The sequence below is a fragment of the Pteropus medius genome, unplaced genomic scaffold (assembly GCF_902729225.1).
Source record: "Pteropus medius unplaced genomic scaffold, Ma_sr-lr_union100, whole genome shotgun sequence".
In the NCBI taxonomy this organism is placed as follows: Eukaryota; Metazoa; Chordata; class Mammalia; order Chiroptera; family Pteropodidae; genus Pteropus; species Pteropus medius.
In genome coordinates, this window is record NW_024351731.1 from 6,143,366 (window position 1) to 6,163,300 (window position 19,935).

The 19,935-nt window shown below is 60.3% G+C and overlaps 1 protein-coding gene across 1 annotated transcript in view; it reads right to left on the reverse strand.

Moving 5' to 3' along the window:
• The window catches only part of LOC120588867 (maestro heat-like repeat family member 5), a 42,329-nt gene that overhangs the window by 15,793 nt on the left and 6,601 nt on the right, over nucleotides 1-19,935 (reverse strand). The window contains exons 4-18 of the mRNA XM_039846213.1: nucleotides 19,830-19,935; nucleotides 17,578-17,737; nucleotides 16,988-17,040; nucleotides 15,033-15,140; nucleotides 14,709-14,825; nucleotides 13,742-13,861; nucleotides 13,041-13,187; nucleotides 12,814-12,936; nucleotides 12,157-12,236; nucleotides 11,086-11,221; nucleotides 10,143-10,238; nucleotides 8,696-8,800; nucleotides 7,313-7,448; nucleotides 6,885-7,054; nucleotides 2,535-2,684 (exon numbers count right to left, since the gene is read on the reverse strand). Of these exons, the coding sequence (XP_039702147.1) occupies nucleotides 2,535-2,684; nucleotides 6,885-7,054; nucleotides 7,313-7,448; nucleotides 8,696-8,800; nucleotides 10,143-10,238; nucleotides 11,086-11,221; nucleotides 12,157-12,236; nucleotides 12,814-12,936; nucleotides 13,041-13,187; nucleotides 13,742-13,861; nucleotides 14,709-14,825; nucleotides 15,033-15,140; nucleotides 16,988-17,040; nucleotides 17,578-17,737; nucleotides 19,830-19,935 (1,807 nt within the window). The remainder of the gene's footprint in view (nucleotides 1-2,534; nucleotides 2,685-6,884; nucleotides 7,055-7,312; nucleotides 7,449-8,695; nucleotides 8,801-10,142; nucleotides 10,239-11,085; nucleotides 11,222-12,156; nucleotides 12,237-12,813; nucleotides 12,937-13,040; nucleotides 13,188-13,741; nucleotides 13,862-14,708; nucleotides 14,826-15,032; nucleotides 15,141-16,987; nucleotides 17,041-17,577; nucleotides 17,738-19,829) is intronic.

Here is a 19,935-nt window from a genome sequence, read left to right on the forward strand (position 1 = left end):
AAGTGGACGCAAATTAAGTGAGAACGTAGAAAACCTAGACACAAACGATCAGGGACATCTCATACATGTATGTAAAACTCTGCACCTGATAACGGAAAACAAACTTCTTTTCAAGTGCCCATAGAACATTCTCGAAAATGGCTTACAAGATCAGTACATCTCATAAAGCAGAAATGTTCCAGATGACATTCAAGAAAGCTAGAAATTACTAACAAAAACAGAAGAGCTCTTCCACCTGGAAGTTAGAAATCTTTCTGGAAACAAATCTTGGGTCCTGGGGGCTTGTATGAGGTCTCTTCTGGTGGCTTCTGATTTTTCAGTGGGGTGGAAGCAAGGCCCACAGCTGAGCGTGGGGAGTGGGTAGAGGTGTTTGGGGCTGAGTGGCGGGGGGCGGGGGCGGGGTTGGGGAAATGCAGCTGGTTGCCGGGCAACGCCGAGGGCCGGGGACGTGTGTGGTTGGAAATTGAAAATGCAGTGATGTGCTTTTCCCGCCGCAAAGCTGTGCAGGTGCAGGTGTGAAGTGGGTGGAACCAGGTTTAACCAGAGTTGGGTTTTGCCGGCTGAGTGTGACAGAGGGGACAGAGACTTGGGGTGTGTTTAGGGAGTGACTGTAACTCTGGAAGATGGAATCTGTGCTAGTAAGAAGGGAGATGAGGACAGGTAAGGGACCCCGAGAAGGTGAGTGGGAAAGACAGGTAAGGGACCCCGAGAAGGTAGGTGGGAAGACTGTATGTTATGAAGGACAGAGCCTTGTTGGGGCGCCAGAGAGAGTAAGCTGTAAAGGTGGGAGGTGTTCAGGAGTGGGAGGGGTGCTGGGAACTGGAGATGCGCCAGCTGAGCAGGTGCCTGGGGGAGCGGGCGGCTGAGGGAGGACGGAGGATGGGATCGATGGGAGAGAGGTCGTCCAGGCGTGAGGGGAACAGTGAAGTCCCCGAGATCAAGATCGGGGTGAGAGTGAGGCTTCACCTCAAAGGACTGAGGGGTTACCTAGGGCAGGGGTGTGGTGAATGGGTGGCACGTGGTGCAGAGGACCTGGATTCGGAGCTGAGGTTTTAGGGATAAGGAGATCCCTAGTCTACCTCTAGACTTGGGTCTGCGGGCTGTGGGGAAAGCCAGCCCCACCTAAGAGGGCTGAGGTGGACGCTGGGGGGGAGCAGGAGGAAGGGGGGTCCTTGGAGGAGCAGAACGATGGCGAGGCTCTGGCGTGGGCTGGGGAATTCCCAGGGCACCCAGGGTCCTGGGCCCCCTCTCCGCCGGGTGGTGGCTGCCTGAGGCTGGGCAGGCCTGTTTCATGTGGAATGCCAAGAGGATGAAAGGTGAGCGGTGCCGCCCAGGGCTCGCCCCAGGAGTGAGCAGGTTTGAGGGCTCCCGCCCTGCGCCCAGCCCTGAGGGTGTTCCCATGGGCTGGGAGCGGACAGGCAGGAGGGCAGATCTGGGGGTGCAGGCCATGCCCCTGCCTGGGGGAGGGCAGAAGGCAGGCAGGGGGCGGTGAGGGAGGGTGAGGCTGGGCACCTGTCCAGGGGTATGGAGAAGTCCAGGAAGGCGGCCACCAGCTGGGGGGCGTGGTGTCAACAGCAGGGCTTACGGTCTCCCCAGGGGTTTTCCTGGCCTGGGATGGAATGGTTGCCAGCCGCAGGATTTACGTGTCCATCGCATGACCTGCAGCGGGGGGGAGAGGGCCAGTCTGGGGTGGGGAGGCCTAGGCCTGAAGCAGGGGTCCTGCCCTGGTGAGCCTGGCGCCCCTTCAGATATGGTCCTCTCCTGAGCGGGAGGCAGGTCCTTGCTCTGGGGGGGTCTGGAAGGGGAGACACAGGCCTGCCCGGCGGAGGGGGGCGCCTCGCTGTCCTGCACGCCTGGTCGGAAGGGGAGTCCCAGTCTGGGAGGGAGGCAGTCCCGCCACCTTTGGCATGGCGTTTGAGGTCCTCGGACTCAGGGAATGGTGCCCCGTCACTGGGAGGGTCAGATGCACCCACTTCACCATGCCCTGAACGCACCACTGGGCACGTGCTGGTCCCCGCGCCTGGGCCGCCCCTCCCCCTTCTGCTTTTGGGTCTGTCTGACTTGTCCCTTTGTGCCCAGACCCAGTGTCGCCCGCCCGAGGCCTCCTCCCCTGCGGGACGTGGCGTTACTCGCCCTCTTTCCAGGGGCACCGCCTCCCTCCTTTGCCTTTGTTTCCACTGCTGTCCAGTCTTTATCTGCCTGGTGTCTGTCACCTCCGTCAGATCGAGAGCTCCCGAAGGGTCAAGGCTGTGCCCTCTCCGTTCCCCTTCTGATCGATATGTTTGCCCCACGACTCTGCAAACACTGTCCGGGACCCTAGTGCACCTGCTCGAGCCAGTCCCCCATTCATTCAGCCCCTCCTCCATTTCTGCACTGGAATCTGTTGGGGGGGGTCTGTGTCTCCCCCACCAGGCTCAAGCTCGGGGACATTGCCTTGGCCCAGGGGCCGTAGCCCTTGCGTGCTGACCGCCGGGCCATCCCTCTGCCCTTCGCCCCGTCCTGGCCGACCCTCCGCGGGTTCCCAGCTCCCTCACAGTCTCCAGCTTGGCCCCGTGCTCCTGGATGATAGTGAGCAGCATGTCGGCAGCTGCCTGCCCGTGGCAGGGGCCGGTGGAGCCCAGGCTGTTGACGGTCGTCCAGACGAGGTCCGTCAGCTCCTCCAGTGAGAGATGCTTCATGATCTCCTGTAGCGGCGGGAGTGGAGGCGGCGTCACCTCCAGTCCCCTGGGCCCTGGCGCCTGCCTCCCACCTCGGCTCTTGCTTTTGGTCCGGGAGCCCCAAGTCTCTGAGCACTCCCACGCTCCTGAGCCTCACTCCTCCATGCCCCCCAACATGTGCGCCCCATTTTACAGTTTGATCACCCGCACATCTCTCTAAGCCGGCCAAAGCCCAGAGGGCAGGAAGGGAGGGTGTGATGCCCGTCGTAGGACGGAGACGCAGCTCCCTCCCTCACTCAGACTCCAGCGCTTGTCCTGGGACCCGCGTGGCCCGGCCAGCCTCCTCTCCTCCCCTCCTCTGTCCCGTCCCACCTCACGGCCTTCCTCATCTGCTAGCCTCAGCCCAGCAGGGTGCTCCCCACACCAGGCCCCAGCCCTCCACCTTCCAGCGTTTTAATTAAGAACGACCGGACTTCAGAGCTGTGAAGGTTCTTCAAGGTCAGTGGACTAACCAAGCGTAGGCTGGGCCTGGGACCTGGAGCTCGTGTCCCATGGCAGTACCTCCCCGGGAGCCTGCCTCTGCTCTCTGCCACATTCTCCCAGGAGCAGCTCTGATAGTTCGGGGAGGCGGCTGTCTCCTTCAACGCCAGGACATGTGCTACTTGGGGCAATGAAGACGCTCTCACGGAAATGCAAGATGGTGGGTGGGGTTCCTGCCCCACAGCCTCAGACCACAGTCTCTGTGAGTGAGGGCTGGGCCAGCCCGAATGCCCCGGTGGAACCTTCCGGAAAGACTAAGCACATCGTTGACCGGTACGGTAGCCACCAGACACACGTCGCTATTTAAACTTAACTTATTCAAGTAAAATTCAAAATTTGGTTCCTCAGTTGCACCAGCCACATTTCAAGTGCTCATGGCCACATGTGGCCAGTGGCTGCCTTGGATGGTACATATATAAACATTTCCATCTTCCCAGAAAGTTCTAGTGGAAGGCTCTGACTTGGAGCATCTCATAATCAGAGGAAGATAGAATGCTGGTGACGGAGCGATAGTTGGGAAACCCGAGAGAAAATTATAATGTTAGCGAGGATATTAAGGATGGGAGAATGTTTCTTTGCATGTTACGATATTTGTCGAAATGTTTGAAAATCCTGTTAGGATGTTTGTATGTATATTAGATATAAAAATAACTGCTAAATAATGGATGTTACCTATTAGAATATTATTGTTCTATAGTTTTGGTAAAATTTTTGTGAGACTGTTAGGTTACTAATTGTTAGAATGTTAAAATAATTTCAATGGAATATTTGTGGTTTACAATAACTTTTAAAAAAGAATTTAGGTGATTACAAATCTGGTTAGAACATTTGTTACAAGATTACATTTAGCTTGTTTTCTAAACTGTTAAATTTTGGTTAAAGTTCTGGTATTTAGAATGTGAAGAAATTCAACTTGAAATGGTGATTAGACTCTTAGAATCCTAGAATGCTACAATTTCAGGATTGGTAAGTACTTTTGAGATGTCTGTCTTTAACCCAAGGCATGAATGAATATGAGCTGGAGGTGGCTGTGACGGGAGAATTCGTGGTGGTGACGGTGATGATGGTGGTGATGAGACCTGTGACGGTGATGATGATGGTGGTGATGGCGACGCATATGGCGCGGCGACCAAGCGCGATACGACGCGCGATTTGGGGCGATTCCGGCGGGCGACCAAAGATCCGCGACGACGGCGACGCGCGGATCCGCGGCGATCCGCGGCGACTTATATGTGACGGCGACCGCGGCGACGGGTGACGGCGACGGCGAGATCCGCGGCGAATTATCTGGGCGATGGCAAGACATGATCCGCGGCGACGGTGGCGAATCCGCGACCCACGGCGATCCGCGGCGACGACGGCGGCGACGGCGACGCGGCAAGGATGGCGGCGACGACGGCAACGACGGCGACGACGATCCGGCGACTTTAAGTAAGTAAGACCCGCGTGACGGCGGTATGGTCTATGACAGTGACGGCGGCGACCCGCGGCGTGACGGCGGCGATTGGCGATAAGGCGACGGCGGCGTGACGGCGGCGGCGGCGGCGGCGGCGGCGACGGCGACGACGGCGACGCGCGACGGCGGCGACCCGCGGCGACGGCGATCCGGCAAGACGATCACAGCACGACGGCGACGGCGATCCGCAGCAACGGCGGCGACGGCGCACGGCGGCGGGCGGCGGCAGCGGCGGCGGCGGCGGCGACCCGCGCTGATCTCGCGCAGCGGACGGGCGAGAACGCGACGACGGCTATGACCCGCGACGATGATGGTGGTGATGGTGGTGGTGGTGGTGGTGATGGTGGTGGTGGTGATGATGGTGTGGGTGGCAGGTGATGGTGAATGTGGTGACGCGTGGTGATGTGATCGGTGGGTGATGGTGACGGGTGATGATGATGTGGTGATGGTGGTGCGGTGGTGGTGATGGTGGTGGGTGATGATGGTGGTGGTGATGGTGGTGATGGTGGTGGTGGTGGTGGTGGTGGGTGATGATGGCATGGTGACCTGCAGGAGTAATGGTGGTGATGCAGATGGTGGTGGTGGCAGGTGATGGTATAGTATATCTAAGCCAAATGGGAATCGAGGACAGACTTGGGACTAGAACTCAGGTCTATTCTCCAGCCCAAACTGTCCTAGATCTGCCATTCCTTGATCAGCAGACCCTCTCATCCTCTTCCCGCTCTGTGCTCCTGTTTGTCACCGTCTCTTGTCCAAGGAGAGCCAGAGCTGAACACACATTCTCTGTTCAGGGGCAGTGCAGGGTGGGGCAGACTTCTTAGGCCCTGGACACTATGCTCCTAGTCACTTGGTCCACCCGAGGGCCTGAATGCTCTGAGGTCCCTTTACTAATGGTCCGCACTGAGCTGGTGGCTGGTGGAACCTGCCCTTCCTGCCCTTTCTTGGCTCCCAGCCCAGGTGCTTTGGCACAAATTGAAGCCAGGCCAGGTTTTCCCATGTGGCCCCGACAACTGATGTGTTGGCTTCTGAGCTTTAGATTTTCTATACTAAATTTCCGATGTGGCCTTGACATTGACAGCTCACTGCAGCGGCAGAGAATGTGGGTTCTGGAGTCGGCCAGGACTACATTCAGATCCACTGGGTCTGTGCTAGCTGTGTGGTGCCCCTTCATCACCATCTGGTTCAATCTGGTTCAACCTAATAGGTGTTTATTGAAGGCTGGTTCTACCACCAGGCCCTGCACTGGGCCCTGGCAAGACCCAGCTTCTGGCCTGGAGTGCTTGCTCAAGGCCTAAGAGGGAAGACTGACAAGCACCCCGAGTACAGGGTCTTCATTAGCCATGGTTCCACACCGAGAATGGGCAAGCCACGGTCACCTCGTCAGAGATGTCATGACTGACCACTCAGAACACGAGGCTCCATGCCTCGCTGTCTGCCCAGTCTGCGCCAGCATCCAGCCCATGCCCTGCGCTCGGCCTGGCTCATCTTCAGAAGGGAACATGATTCAAATCAGATACAAAATGACACAAAGATACGGGATTTCACCGCAGCGATGAAAGGAACACTGGAGTCCGCTGGACTCCTCCCCAAACCACTGACCAAGGAGGAGCTGGCCAAGGTAGACCAGATGATGGCAAGAGAGGGCGACAAGTTATGCCTTCAAAGGAGGGGGCTTGGCTTTCAGAGGGTTAAGAGAGGCCCCTGGGAAAATGAGGAGGGCAGGAATATTTCTGGGGAGTGGTCATCCCGCACAAATCGGACTCGAGGGAGGGACGTCAGACATGCCTCAGAGAACACATACGATGGCAGCCACCCTGAGAGTGACAATTATTGGGTGCTCATGGTGGCCGGGATGTCACTAGCATCGCTTTCACGGAGGAAGATGAGGCTCAGAGCAAAGCGAGAGACGGAGTTGGGACTCAAGCCTGGGCTGCTGACCTCAGGGTCTGTCCCCAGCCCCTCCCTCCAATGTCCCCTTTCCCAACTGTCCTGTCCCAGGCCGGGAGCCAGGGACTTCTTCAAATGCTCTCAGTGAACCACCAAAGATGCCGGCCAGATCCTGGCCTTGGTTTTAATACTGATACTCTGTCTGACCCAGGCGCTGACCTTCGGGGTCTAGCCAGGCCACACCGGCAGCCAGAACCCTGTCAGAGGGAGTGGCGGTGGGGGTCGGAGCAGAGCATGACCACGCGCCCCCACCCGGACCGGCCCACAGTTCTAAGGGCTTTGACCTTGATGACTTGGGAGCTGCCCAGCTGGAAGATTTGGTCCTTCTGGAACACCACCTCCTGGGAGGCGGGGGGAGTGGCCTTCTGGTCTCCACTGCTCCAGAGTGGGGCTTCATCCTCGCTGGCCTGGGAGAGCTGCTCTGGGGCCAGAGTCTTCGCCTTCGAAGCCTCTGCTGGCCAGGGGTGGCATTGGGCAAGGGTGAGGGTGGGACAAAGGCCAGCTTGGGGTCTAGATTGGGACAGGCAGGAGTGAGGGCGGGGCCACTGGTGGTCAGGGTCAGGCCTGTGCCCACTGGGCGAGTCCATCACAGGGCTATGGTTGAGGTTAGAGGTGGGTTTGGGGGGACGTGAGTTCGGCAGTGCTGGCGTGGGTTTGGCGGAGGCTTCCGATGGGGCGGGGGTGAGTCTGCCACGGGCGGGCGGAGGCTCACCTCTCTGGCGCAGCAGGAGGCAGTAAAGATGGCCCAACCCTTCCAGGCTAGAGCGCTGGGTGGCCACGTCTGGGTCCTGGCACAGAATCCCCAGCATGCCCATCAGCTGCCCCATCCATCTGAAGTCGTTGTTTGGCTGTGGGGACAGGGCAGGGGAACCACTGAAGGCAGAGCGCACCCACGGAGCCCCCACCGGGCCGCGTGCTCAGCCCGGCACGTCGGTGTCAGGACGGGTGCCCTCAAAGTGTGCGGGACGGCTGGGACCGGGATCAGGGCAAAATTTAAGGGGTGGCCAAAAAACTCAGAAATTAAGAGAAATAATACTTTCATGTAATATTTAGAAAAATCAAAATGAATGGAAAGAATCACGATGAACAGGGTTTCAAAACTAAATAAAGACAGCATCCCACCCTATACTCCTAAGACCGTGCCTCACCCCAATCCCAGACCTGGTTCCAACAAAACTTTACGACAGCGGGCGGCCAGCCCGGGAGCCACAGTTCGCCGAATTGATTGTTTAGAACATCACATTAAACATCACTTATTTTCTTTTATCTGGATTGCAGAATGTTTGGCACCCCTGTAAATGTTGCCCCTGAGGCAAGGGCTGTGGAAATTGATTATAAGCAGATAGAAGCCACCTTGAACCCCTCCGGAGGGGTCCTCCTCGTCATAGGAAGCTGGGGGAGTCTGTCCGGGGAGCTTTCCCTTGCGAGCAGCCCCTGCTCCCCAACACGGCCTCTCCCCTTAGGGAGGCACGTCAGCCAGGCATCAGGCCCAGGAGCTAATTTCCTCATCGCCCCATGAGGCTCCCTAGGAATGAATGCTGATTTTGGCTGATAAACGCAGAACCGCTCGCTCCCTGAAGACCAGCTGATGTTCATTCGACCCAGGGGCGATGGCGACAGGTGGAGGTTAAGCTGGGAAACGTGAGCGGATCAGCTTCATGGCGGACGGAGGGTGGGGGGATGGCGGGCGCCCCACGCGGTAACTGCAGCCCCAGTCTGGGGCAGGGCGGCACACCTGTGGGCACTTTGCGGCCCGCCTCATCTGATTCCCGCTGTACCTCTCTGGGGAGGACCCATGTCCTCCCATTTCACGAGGAATTGAGGTTCAAGGTGGAAGTTCGCGGTGCTGATAAGAGCCCAACCTCCCGAGTCAGGGGTCGGTCAGGGCACCTGGCTTCAGAGGCTAGCTGGGGAGGACTCGAGAGGTCCTTACCCTCCACCCCCAGCCTGTTTCAAAAGGGGGGTTACCCGGCTGGTGCGGCGCACTCAGGGGTCCACCCTGAACAGTGAACCTCAGCAGGCTCGGGAAGGAGGGTGGCTTGGCTGGGACAACAGAGGGGCGCTGGGGCATGGGGCCGGCGAGCCGGGCACTCACGTGCAGGTACAGGTTGTCGTTCAGGAATCTGAGGAGGGCGGCGCAGCTGCGCACAGCCCGCTGCCGCTCGTGGGCCTTCTCGGACACCAGCCAGACGTACAGGTGCTGCAGGGGCGCGGAGGAGTGCTGCGGAGTGGACGTGGCTCCGGCCAGGCTCCGCCCCGCCCCAGGTCCGGGCCCCGCCCACCGCCCCGCCCCAGGTCCGGGCCCCGCCCACCGAGCCCAGACCACACCCTCTCAGATCCCCGCCCACCCTTGCTAAGGCCCCGCCCACCCCGGGCTCAGGCTCCTCCCCCTCAACCTCGGTCACTCCCAGGTCCAGGCTTCCTAGGCCCTTCGCACAGCCTCTGCCAGTCCTGCCCCAGGAAGCCCCGGGCTAGCCGAGTCTTTTCCTCCTTCTGCAGCTGGCACATCACAGCTGCTCAAAGCCCTTAGGCTCCTGGTTCTTAACCTGTCTCATGCAACACGCCCCTTTCCAGAAGGATGCTTCTCTGTGCACAGCAGAAACGCACTGAATTATGAAGGAGTGCCGAGGCACGCGAAACAGTTATGGCCGACAGTTTTAAGTCAAATACGAGTCTCTTTGTCAGGGCGACATATGACTAGAGTAGTGATTCTGAAGTCACAGGAGAGTAAACGGTAGTTGCAGATTCCGTGACCCGGGGATGTCCTGTGACATCCGTGACTTCCATTGGTAGCAGACACGGCCACTTTGGCACTGCTGCGGTTTGTCATCGGCGTTCCCAGGAGAGGGACATGCTACTTTGCAGCTCGAGGTCAGTGAAAATGCAGCTCCCCTCACCTGCCATGGTCCGGCGCCTGCTGACCTGACCTCACCCTCACCCCGCTGCCCCCGCCTGTGCCTGCTCACGCTCTGGCATGCGGGACCCGCTCCCTTCCAGCTCACCGTCCTCGTGCGTGCTGCCCACTCCGTCCCCGTGCCCCCTCCTTCCCTTCGCCACTCGGTGACCTCATTTGGACAAACTCCTACTGGCCTTGACCTCTATCCGACCCTCCCAGCAGAGCCGGCCCACCCCCTGCCCCGGATACTGTCGCTCCCTGTCGACAGGTGTCCCTCTTGTCAAGGCAGGACCCCTGGAGGGCAGGTGAAAGAGTAGGGGTGGCAGGCTCATGGGAGCCCCTCACCCCACAGTTGGGGACATTGCTTCATGGGAGTTCTTCAGTGGGTCAATCCTGGCCACAGCCCGTTTCCTCACCATCATCACCCCGTTAGTGTGGCATCCAGTGTCCACCTGCCAGCCCGTGTCCCTCTCCCCGCCAGGTGTCCCAGATCACTATGAGCCCTGAGGAGAGCAGCTCTCAGACCTGGGCCGCTTCCTGCCCCCAGATCAGGCCGTGCCTCCTCTGGGACACCCTCCTTTGTCCACCCTCTAGCCCAGCCCTATCTGTGTCCCTCCCCCTGCCCTTCACTGCCCGCCGCCCTCACCGACAGCAGGAGGCGGAGCTCGTCCGTCGTGGGGTCCTGTGTGAGGAGGCTCTGCAGCATGTGGTCCAGTGCCTCTGAGGTCTTGTTGTAGAGGGTCTGTGTGGGGGTGAGGATGGTCAGGCGGCCGGCAAGCCCCAGTGGGTGGCACAGAGGGCCGAGACCTGCGCGGGGCTGAGTGCCTTGGGCTCTCGGTGCTAGTGGTGTCCACTCTCTGCAGACTCCTGGGGCCCGATGCCTGCCAGAGAGCTCGCGGGTGCCGGAAGGGCCTCGGCAATATCCCCATTTGGCGGATGGGGGGACTGGGCAGGAGGGCGGTCTGGGCCTGCCGCAGGGCACAGGTTTCTCAGTGGCTGAGGCCAGTTCACTTCCAGTGGGGCTGGCTTCGCGAGCGTGCAGCCCGCGCAGGACCTGGCCTCAGGAGGCCCTGCCAGTGCCCCACTTAATGCTCTGCTGTCGCCGTCCTGAAATTCTTCATAGGTTTTAAACAAGAGCCCAGCAAATTAGGCAGCTGGTTCCAATTCCTGGGTCTCATACGTGAGGCTCCCAGTCTTTACTGCTTGGCTGGCCGGGCGCACTCAGGGATGAACCAGCCCATCCTCCATCAGAGCCCATCTGGAGGGCTGTTGGCCTGGGCCTGGGGGGACCCCTCATGTGCTCACCCCTATCCAGTGCCAGCCTGAACCCGGCCTGGGGGTGTGGCGTGAGTGCAGGGCTTGGGGGAAGGGCTGGGTTCAACTTTGATTCCCCTCTCCCCCAGACGCCTCCCTTTCTCTGAGCTGACTTTCTCACCCCCGGGACAGTGGCTGCGGGAAAGGTGAGCTACTGTGTCCATAGGGCCTGGCAGAGTTAACACCAGCTCCCTCTCAAGCTGTGGGCAGCAGGCCAAGCCGGATACCCTGCCTGCGAACCCTCTGGAGACGGGATACAGGCGCCAGGGTTGCACCTGTACGTTGGGTGGCTCCAGAAAAAGGCAGGTGTGTTTCTCCAGGACATCCGGCAGCGGCAAGGCCAGCACGCTGCGCAGGCAGATTGTCAGGAGCCGTGATTTCTTTTCCAAGTCCAGGGGTGGCCTCAGCTTGCTGTTTGGGGGACAGAGGGCAGTGAGGAAGGGGCATGGGGGCTGGGGATGGGAAGGGGCCACCTGCCGCAGTAGACGGGAGCGGACGAGTCCTGAGCAGTGGACCCTCCTGGGACTCAGGCATCCCCGCCCCTCTCGCCTCTCTGCTTTGACCAGACTCATGTGTACGCTTCTGCCTTCCCCGCCTTTCCGCTCTGCGGCCTGGGCGGGCCTCCTGTGCAGGCGACTTTCACGGGAATTTGTAAGGGACTCACTGGCCCGGCTGGGAGCAGGGGCTTGCAGAGCCTGCACCCCAAGCTCTCCTTTGCTGGGCAGACTGATCTCTCCCCAGGCCTGGTTACGCCACTGAGACGTCTGCCACTCGCCCAGCAGTGCTGGGCCTGCAGGATGCATGGCCGCTGCCCGCCCTGTCCCTCTGCAGTCAGAGAAGAGGCAGCTGTGGGCTCCCTGGGCTTCCCCTGCCAGGTCGGCCTCACCCTGTCCCGGCCGGGGGAGGGAGGCTGGGACCCCCTCGCCCCACCCGTAGGTGGACGGCTAAAGCAGGATCTGCCGCCTGCACTGGGGTCCTTGAGTCCTTGGGTCCCTTCCAGAGGACGTTGGCTGGAGCCTAGACTCAGTTTCCCTTTGCATTTCCTCCCCTGACTGCTGGAGCCTGCTCTACACTCTGTCTGTGGCTGGGCTTTTGCCCAAGTGAGCGCCCTGACCTTGAGTGTCTAGGGGCTCAGCTCATTCCGGAGAGTGGCCGTGCCCTCCAGACCAAATGCCCTGGCCTCGCTGAGCTGCCCATCTCCCAGCCGCCGTGGCCACCCTCGCCCTGCCCAGTGGGCTCTTGACTTCTGACCTCTCCCTGCCTCGCCGTCTCGCCGGCACCATGCCTGACCTGACGGGCTGCTGTCTGACGCTGAGGAAGCCCCTGCGTGGGGCTGGGGCGCCTACCAGAGGCTGGAGATGATGCAGAGGGTCCGCTGGCGAGTCAAGGTGCACAGCGTGTCCTGCGGCTCCTTCTCCATCAAAACCTGCCGATCCCCAGGGGAAGGCTGAGTCACTCATGCCCAGGCCTGGCCCGCCCCTGACACCAGGTCTCACCTGCCTCAGGACCTTGGTGCCTGGCACCCGTGGGGCGGGGGTGAGCTCGTTCACAGACTAAAGCACAGACGTTAGGATCAGACAGGTCACGTCCGAATCCTGGCTGCCCACTTAGCTGCAGGACTCCGGGCAAGCGTCTGAATTATTCTGAGCTTCATGAGCTCGGTCAATGGGAACCGCTATTATTATTATTATTATTATTATTATTATTATTACTTGTAATTGTCCATCACGCATATATTTCCTCCGTTCCCCGGATGTTCTGTGGGCCACAGTCCCTGGTGACTAGTGAGTGGTCTGAGCTAGGTCAGTATAAGCAGAATGCGCGGTGTGAGGCGCACGCGCGTGGCCAGCTCAGGTCCCCCAGAAGTGGGGACGTGCATGTGCTTCCGTGTGCTCGAGGAGCCCAGCCGCCCCCCCGTTCCCTGCGGGGGCCTCTCATGGACGCTGCGGGGCCGAGGGTGGGGGGCGCCCGCCGCTGCCTCTGCCCCAGGACCCCGCTCTCACCATCAGACATTCGAGGAGCTCGGGGAGCTGGGAGAACTCGTAGCTGTGGGCGCCCTCGTTGCGGCTGATGGCCCCCACCAGCATGAGGATGGCCGCCAGGAAGCTCTGCTTCAGGGTCTCGTCCTGGCAGAGGCGGGGACAGGGAGTGAGAGCACAGGAGGGGACCGGAGAGAGTGGGGACGGAGTCGCACGGGAGGCGGGGCGTGGCCGGGCGCGGCCGTCCCTACCCAGGAGCTGTAGCGGAAATAGAAGATCATGCGGGACAAGATGTTGTCCACCCACGGGAGGATGTGGGCCTTGGCCTTGACCGCCATCTGGCCGTAGGCGAGGAGGATGGTGCTGCTGGCCCACTTCCAACGCAGGTCGTCTGAAGTCTGGCCGCAGTGGGCAGAGAAGGAGCATCAGGGCCCTGCTGGACCCCCCTCCGGCGAGCAGCGACAGGAGGGTCCCCTCGGCCCTAGCAGACTACTGGAGGCAGGGTGTTCTGAGTGGGAGCGGGCCTCAGTTTACCTCCAGAGGAAAGCAGGCAAAATGCTTCTGCCCGTGAGAGTTATCTGGGGTGCAGTGTGGACGGGGGGCCGCTCCGGCCAGCTGCACCCCGGTCTCTGGCCCTGGCCTCATGTTTCAGATGGTGCGCATGGCCAAGAGCGATTAGTAAATACACAGTGGCCGCCATGGCCACGCCTGGAGCTGTACCAGAGCCCGTCTTAACCCTGACAGCTGGCGACCGAGGGAGATGCTGCTCAGGAGGAAGCTGAGGCCACGGGGTCACGCCACAGCGGGGCGGGGACCGGACCGGGGGCCGGGATGCGTGGTCCAAAGCTTGCTCCCCAGGAATCCCTGCTGGGGGGCTCAGACCTTCCCGGGGCGCGGGGCCCAATGTCCCAGCCCCTTGCCGAGGCCGTGGTGACCCAGGCGGAGCCAGTACCTTTGGGGAGAAGGTGTGCAGGCTCCACTTGATGGGTGCGCTGTGGCCGAACTGCTCCAGGACAGCCCACACGTGGTCCAGGTGGCGGGCTGCGGCCAGCCCCGTGGTGAGCGCCATGCCCTGAGGGGTGGGGGAGCAGGGTCGCCACACGGGGGCCCGGGACCAGGCCTGGCCCCTCACTGGGGCTGTGGCAGCTGAGCCCCAGAAGCAGAGGGGACTCGTCTGAGGTCACAAACATTGGCCGCTCACCCCCGTACCCTTTAGGACGTGCATCCCTGAGCCCAGTCCTGCGGGGTCTCTCCTGGAGTCTGGAGGAGGGGGAGGCAGGAGGCAGAGGAAACTCCCTGGAGCCCTGTTGTCACCTCAGCCCCCCAGTTCTGAGCAGACCTGTGCCAGAGGTGGGAACGAGGCTCCAGGAAATGGATGCGTGACAAAAACGAGGACCATGCTTGGATGGGCTCAGTCTGTGAGGGGGCAGGGCCCAGCGTGTGACCAGGGGCAGGGCCCAGCCTGTGACCAGGGGCAGGGCCCAGCGTGTGACCAGGGGCAGGGCCCAGCGTGTGACCAGGGTCAGGGCCCAGCGTGTGACCAGGGGCAGGGCCCAGCGTGTGACCAGGGGCAGAACTGGCAGCGTGTGACCAGGTCAGGAGCCGTGTGACCAGGTCAGGGCCCAGCGTGTGACCCAGGTCAGGAGGCCCAACCTGTGACAAGGTCAGAGGCCCAGCGTGTGACCAGGAGGTCAGGGCAGCGTGTGACCAGGGGCAGGGCCCAGCGTGTGACCAGGGTCAGGGCCCAGCGTGTGACCAGGGGCCGGGCCCAGCCTGTGACCAGGGGCAGGGCCCAGCCTGTGACCACGGCAGGGCCCAGTGTGTGACCAGGGGCAGGGCCCAGCGTGTGACCAGGGATCGGGCTAGGCGTGTGGTCAGGGTCGGTTGGCGTCAGGATGGGCCGAAGCCTGGGCCCTCACCTCCCTCTGCTTGGGCCACTGGTGGGATGTCTCCAGCAGAGTCCGCAGGTGTGTCCGGACCGTGTTGCCATTGTCCTCGGCTTGAAGGATCAGCCCGTAGTAGACAAACAGGAAGGCCTGGGGAAGGTCCACTTCCTGTCCTGAGCCCAACCCACCTCTGTCCACCCCCATCTGCCTGGAAGGCCCGCTGCTCCCCCTGACCAGGCCCCGCCCTCTGCTACTGTCAGGTCCCATCGTTTCTTCTGGGGCCCCGGGCCTTGCTCCAAGAGTCCGTCCAGGGACGGGCAGCAGGGGCTGCTTGTGGGGACGCAGGGTACGGCCCACCTTCTCTGGGGGCTGCTCCTGTTGTGTCCGGTCAGGCGTGGTGAGTGCCCACAGCAGCTCCTTTGACCACACGTCTGTGTTCAGGAACGGGACCGACTTGACGGCTATCTGTGAGCAGACCGGGCGGGCAGGGCTGGAGCGGTCTCCCCTGGCAGCTGGGGCCTCCATCAGCACCCCCACCCTGGGGCCTCCATCAGCACCCCCACCCCGGCCCCGCCGGCCACTCGGAGCCCTGACTGCACTGTCCTCTTGCCCCCTTCCCTCTTTTGAGATTTGGGTAAGTTGGGTTCTTTCTTCCTTAACTGTGTGACGGAATTAACCAGTGGAGCCTCTGGGCCTGGAGCCTTCTTTGTGGAAAGGCGTAGAAATATGACTCCCGTTTTTTGGATAAAGGACTACTCGGATTTTCTGTTTCTTCTGGTATCAGTCTGGTAACATGCGTTTCTCGGGGAATTTGTCCCGTCTAAATCGCCTAATTTGCTGGAATCACATTTCATTATTACCATTTCGTGTGAAAAAAAGCGTTTACTCTTCCTTCTTTTCTGATACTGGTGTTTTGTGTTTTTTATTTTCTTGATCAGCTTATCGTATGTCAGTCTTTTTTTGGAGAACCTGCTTTGGGTTTCATTCATTCTCTATTGTTTGTTTCTTTAAAAACTGCCTTGGATTTCTACCCTAGTTTTTATTACTTCCTTCCTTCTACTTACTTTGGGTTGAATTTGCTCTTTTTCTGAGAGCTTCTTAAAATGGAGGTTTACATAATAGCTTTTATGTCTGTCTTCTTTTCTAATATAGGCATTTAAAAATATAAATTTCTTTCTAAACATTACTCGTTGTTGAACCCCACCAATTTCCATACGTTGTGTTCCCTCATCAATCTGTTCAAAATATTTCCCAAGTCCCCTTCAGATTTCTTCTTTGACCCATGTGTTACTCAGACGTGTTCTGATTTCTAAACATTTGGAATTTTTCCAGATATATTTTTGCTATTGGCCTTTAATTTATGTTCTGGTCAGAGAACGTAATCTGTTTGCTTTCAGCCCTTTTCTATTTACTGGAACTTTGCATATGGCCCAGCAATGATCTGTCTTGGTGGTGAGTGTCCCGTCTGCGTTTGAAAGAAATGTCATTTAGATCAATTTGGTTAATTAGGTTGTTCAAGTACTCTATACCCTGAGTGATTTTCTGCCTTTTCTGCTAATTACCTGTATGGCTGCTGCTGGTCTTATTTCTACTAGATGCCATTTAATGACGACATTTCTGCTGCTAGATGATGACGATGGCGTTTGATGAGGGCTTCCCGTGTGTCGCACGGAGCCAAGCCCTTTATATGGATTATTTCCTATACTCCTCACGACAGACATTTGAGCTAGGTTCTCTCAGCCCCGTCCGGCAGGTGAGGAAGCTAAGGCACGGAGAGGCAAAGCAGGTCAGCCAGGTCACGCGGCTGACATTGGCTGAATTTGGACTTGAACCCAGGTCCGCCAGGGTCTCGTGTCCCTTCTCGCAGCCGCACCTGCCCTCACATGGCCGGATGGTCAGAGAAGGGCCCGAGTGGACACCGGCCCTCAGCCGCGGCCCCTTCAGTCCACCCCGACCTGCTGCCTTCCTGCGCTGCTCTCAGATCCGGCCTCCGCCTCCTCTCTGGCCCCCTCCGTCATGGACTCAGCCCCCCGGATGGGTGAGAAGGGCCTTGTATGTGCTGGACACTTGCCCCGTGCCAGGTGTCTAGGGGCCGAGGTTCAGATCCACCCCAGGTACCAGCCCCATGACGATGTCTCCTCCTCTCCCCTCTGTAAGCCCGTTTGCTCATCTGTAAAGTGGGGCTCTCCCTTCCTCCCCCCACCTCTTTTTCTCCTAGGGCTGAGCAAGCAGCCCATCCACTGTGGTTTGCTGCTCACTCCCCACTCCCGTTGTCCCCGCAGAAGTCCCCGGAGGCCAGGCTCCCTCCCTACCTGGGTCAGCTTCTCTTCCCAGCATGCCTTCTCCCCCTGGCTGAGGAGCTGCTCTGTGGGGACAGGGTCATTGGAGGCCAGGTCTGATGTCCACAGCCCGGGGCGGATCTCAGGCTCCGTCTCCCCCATCCCTCGGACACGGTCCTGCCTCTGCCTGTCCCCGCTCCGGGGTGGAAGTGAGCCCAGAGGACCGTGAGCCGTGCCGGAGCTTGGGGTCCAGAGCTGGGCTGGAGCTGTGGCCCTGCCGGCCTTGTCATGTGGCCTTGGGTGGCCGCGTGAGGCTCAACAGTGGTGAAGGGAGGGGTCCCCCGGCACGGCCCTTTGGGATGTGCTGGGGTCCCCTCAAGGCGGAAAAATAAGGAAGACCCAGTCTGAGAGGGAGGGGCCGCTTCGGGGGTTCCGACACACCCAGGATGGCCGAGGGGAGGCGGGCTATGGGGGTGCTCGCCAGCAGCTAGCTCTCTGCTATAAACACGCTTCGCCGCCCAGCTCCCTCCCGGATCTCTCGCGGGCCCTGCCCCAGCCGCGCCATGCTATCCTGGAGGCAGAGGGCAGCCTGGGGCAGGACGTGACCGGGGGGCGGGACGTACGGTTGGAGGTCAGGACACCCATCACGTAGAGGAGGCTTCGGTGTGGGAAGACGCCCGTCAGGACCTCGGTCTCCAGCTGCTGGGCCACTGGCTGCCACGAGTGCCTGCAGATGGCCACCAGCACGTTGCCGGCCGCGTCCTGGTACGCCTCTTCCAGCTCCTTTGGGAGTGGGGGAGGCAAGCAGTGAGAGCGGGCGCGCCCACGGACCTGGCATCTGGCGGGCGTGATCTGCTTTTTGTAGGCAGGGCCGCTGTTGACAACCCATCTGTTGGACAGAAAACTGAGGCCGAGGAGTCAGCATCGCGGCTGGGGACAATGTCATATCCTTTGACTCTTTATCCCCATGAATTCAGAACCAGTCTGGGCTCCTGTCTGGAGTTCTCTGGCCTAAGGCATCAGCTGCTTGGGGACGGAGGCCCAGCCCGCCAGTCCCCTGGCTCTCCGCACGTGTTCAGAGCACCCCTGGCAGCACTGCGGCGGATAAAACCCGCAGCCACAAACCGGACGGAGGGGGAGAGGCCAAATAAGAACCCCGCGTTCCTGCGGAAGCCACGAGTCGGGGTGTCAGGCAGCCCTGGGGCCGAGCCGAGCAATGCAGGGGACCTCGCCAGCGAACGGACGTAAGCCATTTTCCATAGAGGAAGGAGCTGAACGGCCAGATGGCCATGACACAGGGCCGCAAAGCCTGGTGGCCAAAAACAGACTCGGAGCGAATCACACTGCAGAGGAACCGCAGCGCATGCAGAGCGAAGAGAAGGTTCCAGAAGCCTGCCCGCAGAAAGGCAGCCACGGAGAGAGGACGCGCATCCTGAATGGCTCTGGAGTCTCTATAGCCGCACGAGGGGGTCGGGGGCGGTGGGGTAACCATCTCCAACGCAGAGGCCGTGGCCAGTAGAACAGAGGTCGTTGCAGAAAAGCACGGCTTCGGAGTTGTGTTTCCCAAGCATGCTTTCTCAAGAAGCTGCTGGAGGATGTGTCCCCAGTGAGAGAGTAAATGGGGAAGAGAAAGGCTGGGGGTACAGAACACGGGGTCCCCGACGGGGGCGGGCGGCAGGAGTCCCAGACCAGACCCAGACACTGACGCAGGAAGGTGCGCCTGGCCGGTCTGGACCCTGACGGTGACGTGTCTGCTCTCCCTGGGGGCCCTGGACCGGCTCGTGGCACCCACAGAAGTGCCTGCCCCAGCCATGCTTGAGACAGCCCCGGCCCCGCCTCGGGCTGACCCAGGCGGCTGAAGCCAGGCCACTGCCCGGACAGGGTGGCCCCATCCACGTGGGTCACGCCGCTCCCCCAGACTCAGTTCTTCATGAACGGTCTGTAAACTATACATATGCGCACTTTTAAAATGTGCCTGATACACTTCACCATGGTGACTTCGAACTTTTTTAAAAATTAAAAAAGAAGTTTAGAAAGAAAAGAGAGGAGCGGGCACAGACTCCGTCCTGCTTCCCTCTGGTCCGCATGCTCGGGTGAGGCATGGACGCCTCCCTGGGGTGCGTGGGGCCGTTTAGCAGCTGGGCGACGGCTGCAGGCAAGGCCCCCAGACGTGGCACCTCCGTCCCTCCCTCTGTAAACGGGGGTCATTAACACCTGCTGGGGTTTAAATTATGCCCATTCTGCTTTGTGGAGTGCCAGGGCTTGGACCCTCGGTGGGCTGGTCGGCCTGGTGGCCAGTTGCTGCCCCCGACCATGACTCGTCACGTGTTTAATGACTAGTCCCATCATGGGGCTACCCTGGGCTGCTGGCCTGAGTAAATGCTCCAGGCCCCCAAGCCCCTGGAGCTGTAATCAGCCGAGACTGTTGGCCAGCCCAGGGCAGCCCCTGGACCGCAGGGGTCGGGGACAGTTCAGGTCCAAACCTCTAAGGCTCCGTCAGGCAGAGCCCTGAAGGCAGGCAGCCGAGGGCCGAGCTACAGCCTGGGGGCCGGGTGGAACGCGCAGAGACGGGTGGTGGGAAGGGGGGTGGTGGCAAGGGGACCCCAGAGCCCGCCCCAGGGCAGGACCTGTGGGGAACGGGCACCGGGCTGCTGCAGACACCTGGCCCTTCCACTCATGGCCCGAAGTTCTGCACCCCGCCCTTCTCAGCTCACAGTGGGTGCGTGGGGTGTCCCCCTGCGGGGCTCGGGTAAGAATCTGAGAACACGGACAGAGGTTGCCCGGTTGACCACGAGGCTGGGCAGTCCCGGCCTATCTGGAGCCCTGCGGGAGCGGCCTGCACCCCGGGAGCCCTGAGGTGGGGAAGGGGGCCCACCGTGGACTTGGTCATGTTCTCCAGGGCCAGTTTCATGAAGGCTTCCTTCCAGGTCTCCTCCAAGGAGTCCATGGCTCCGATGACGGTCTCCAGGACGTGGAGCAGC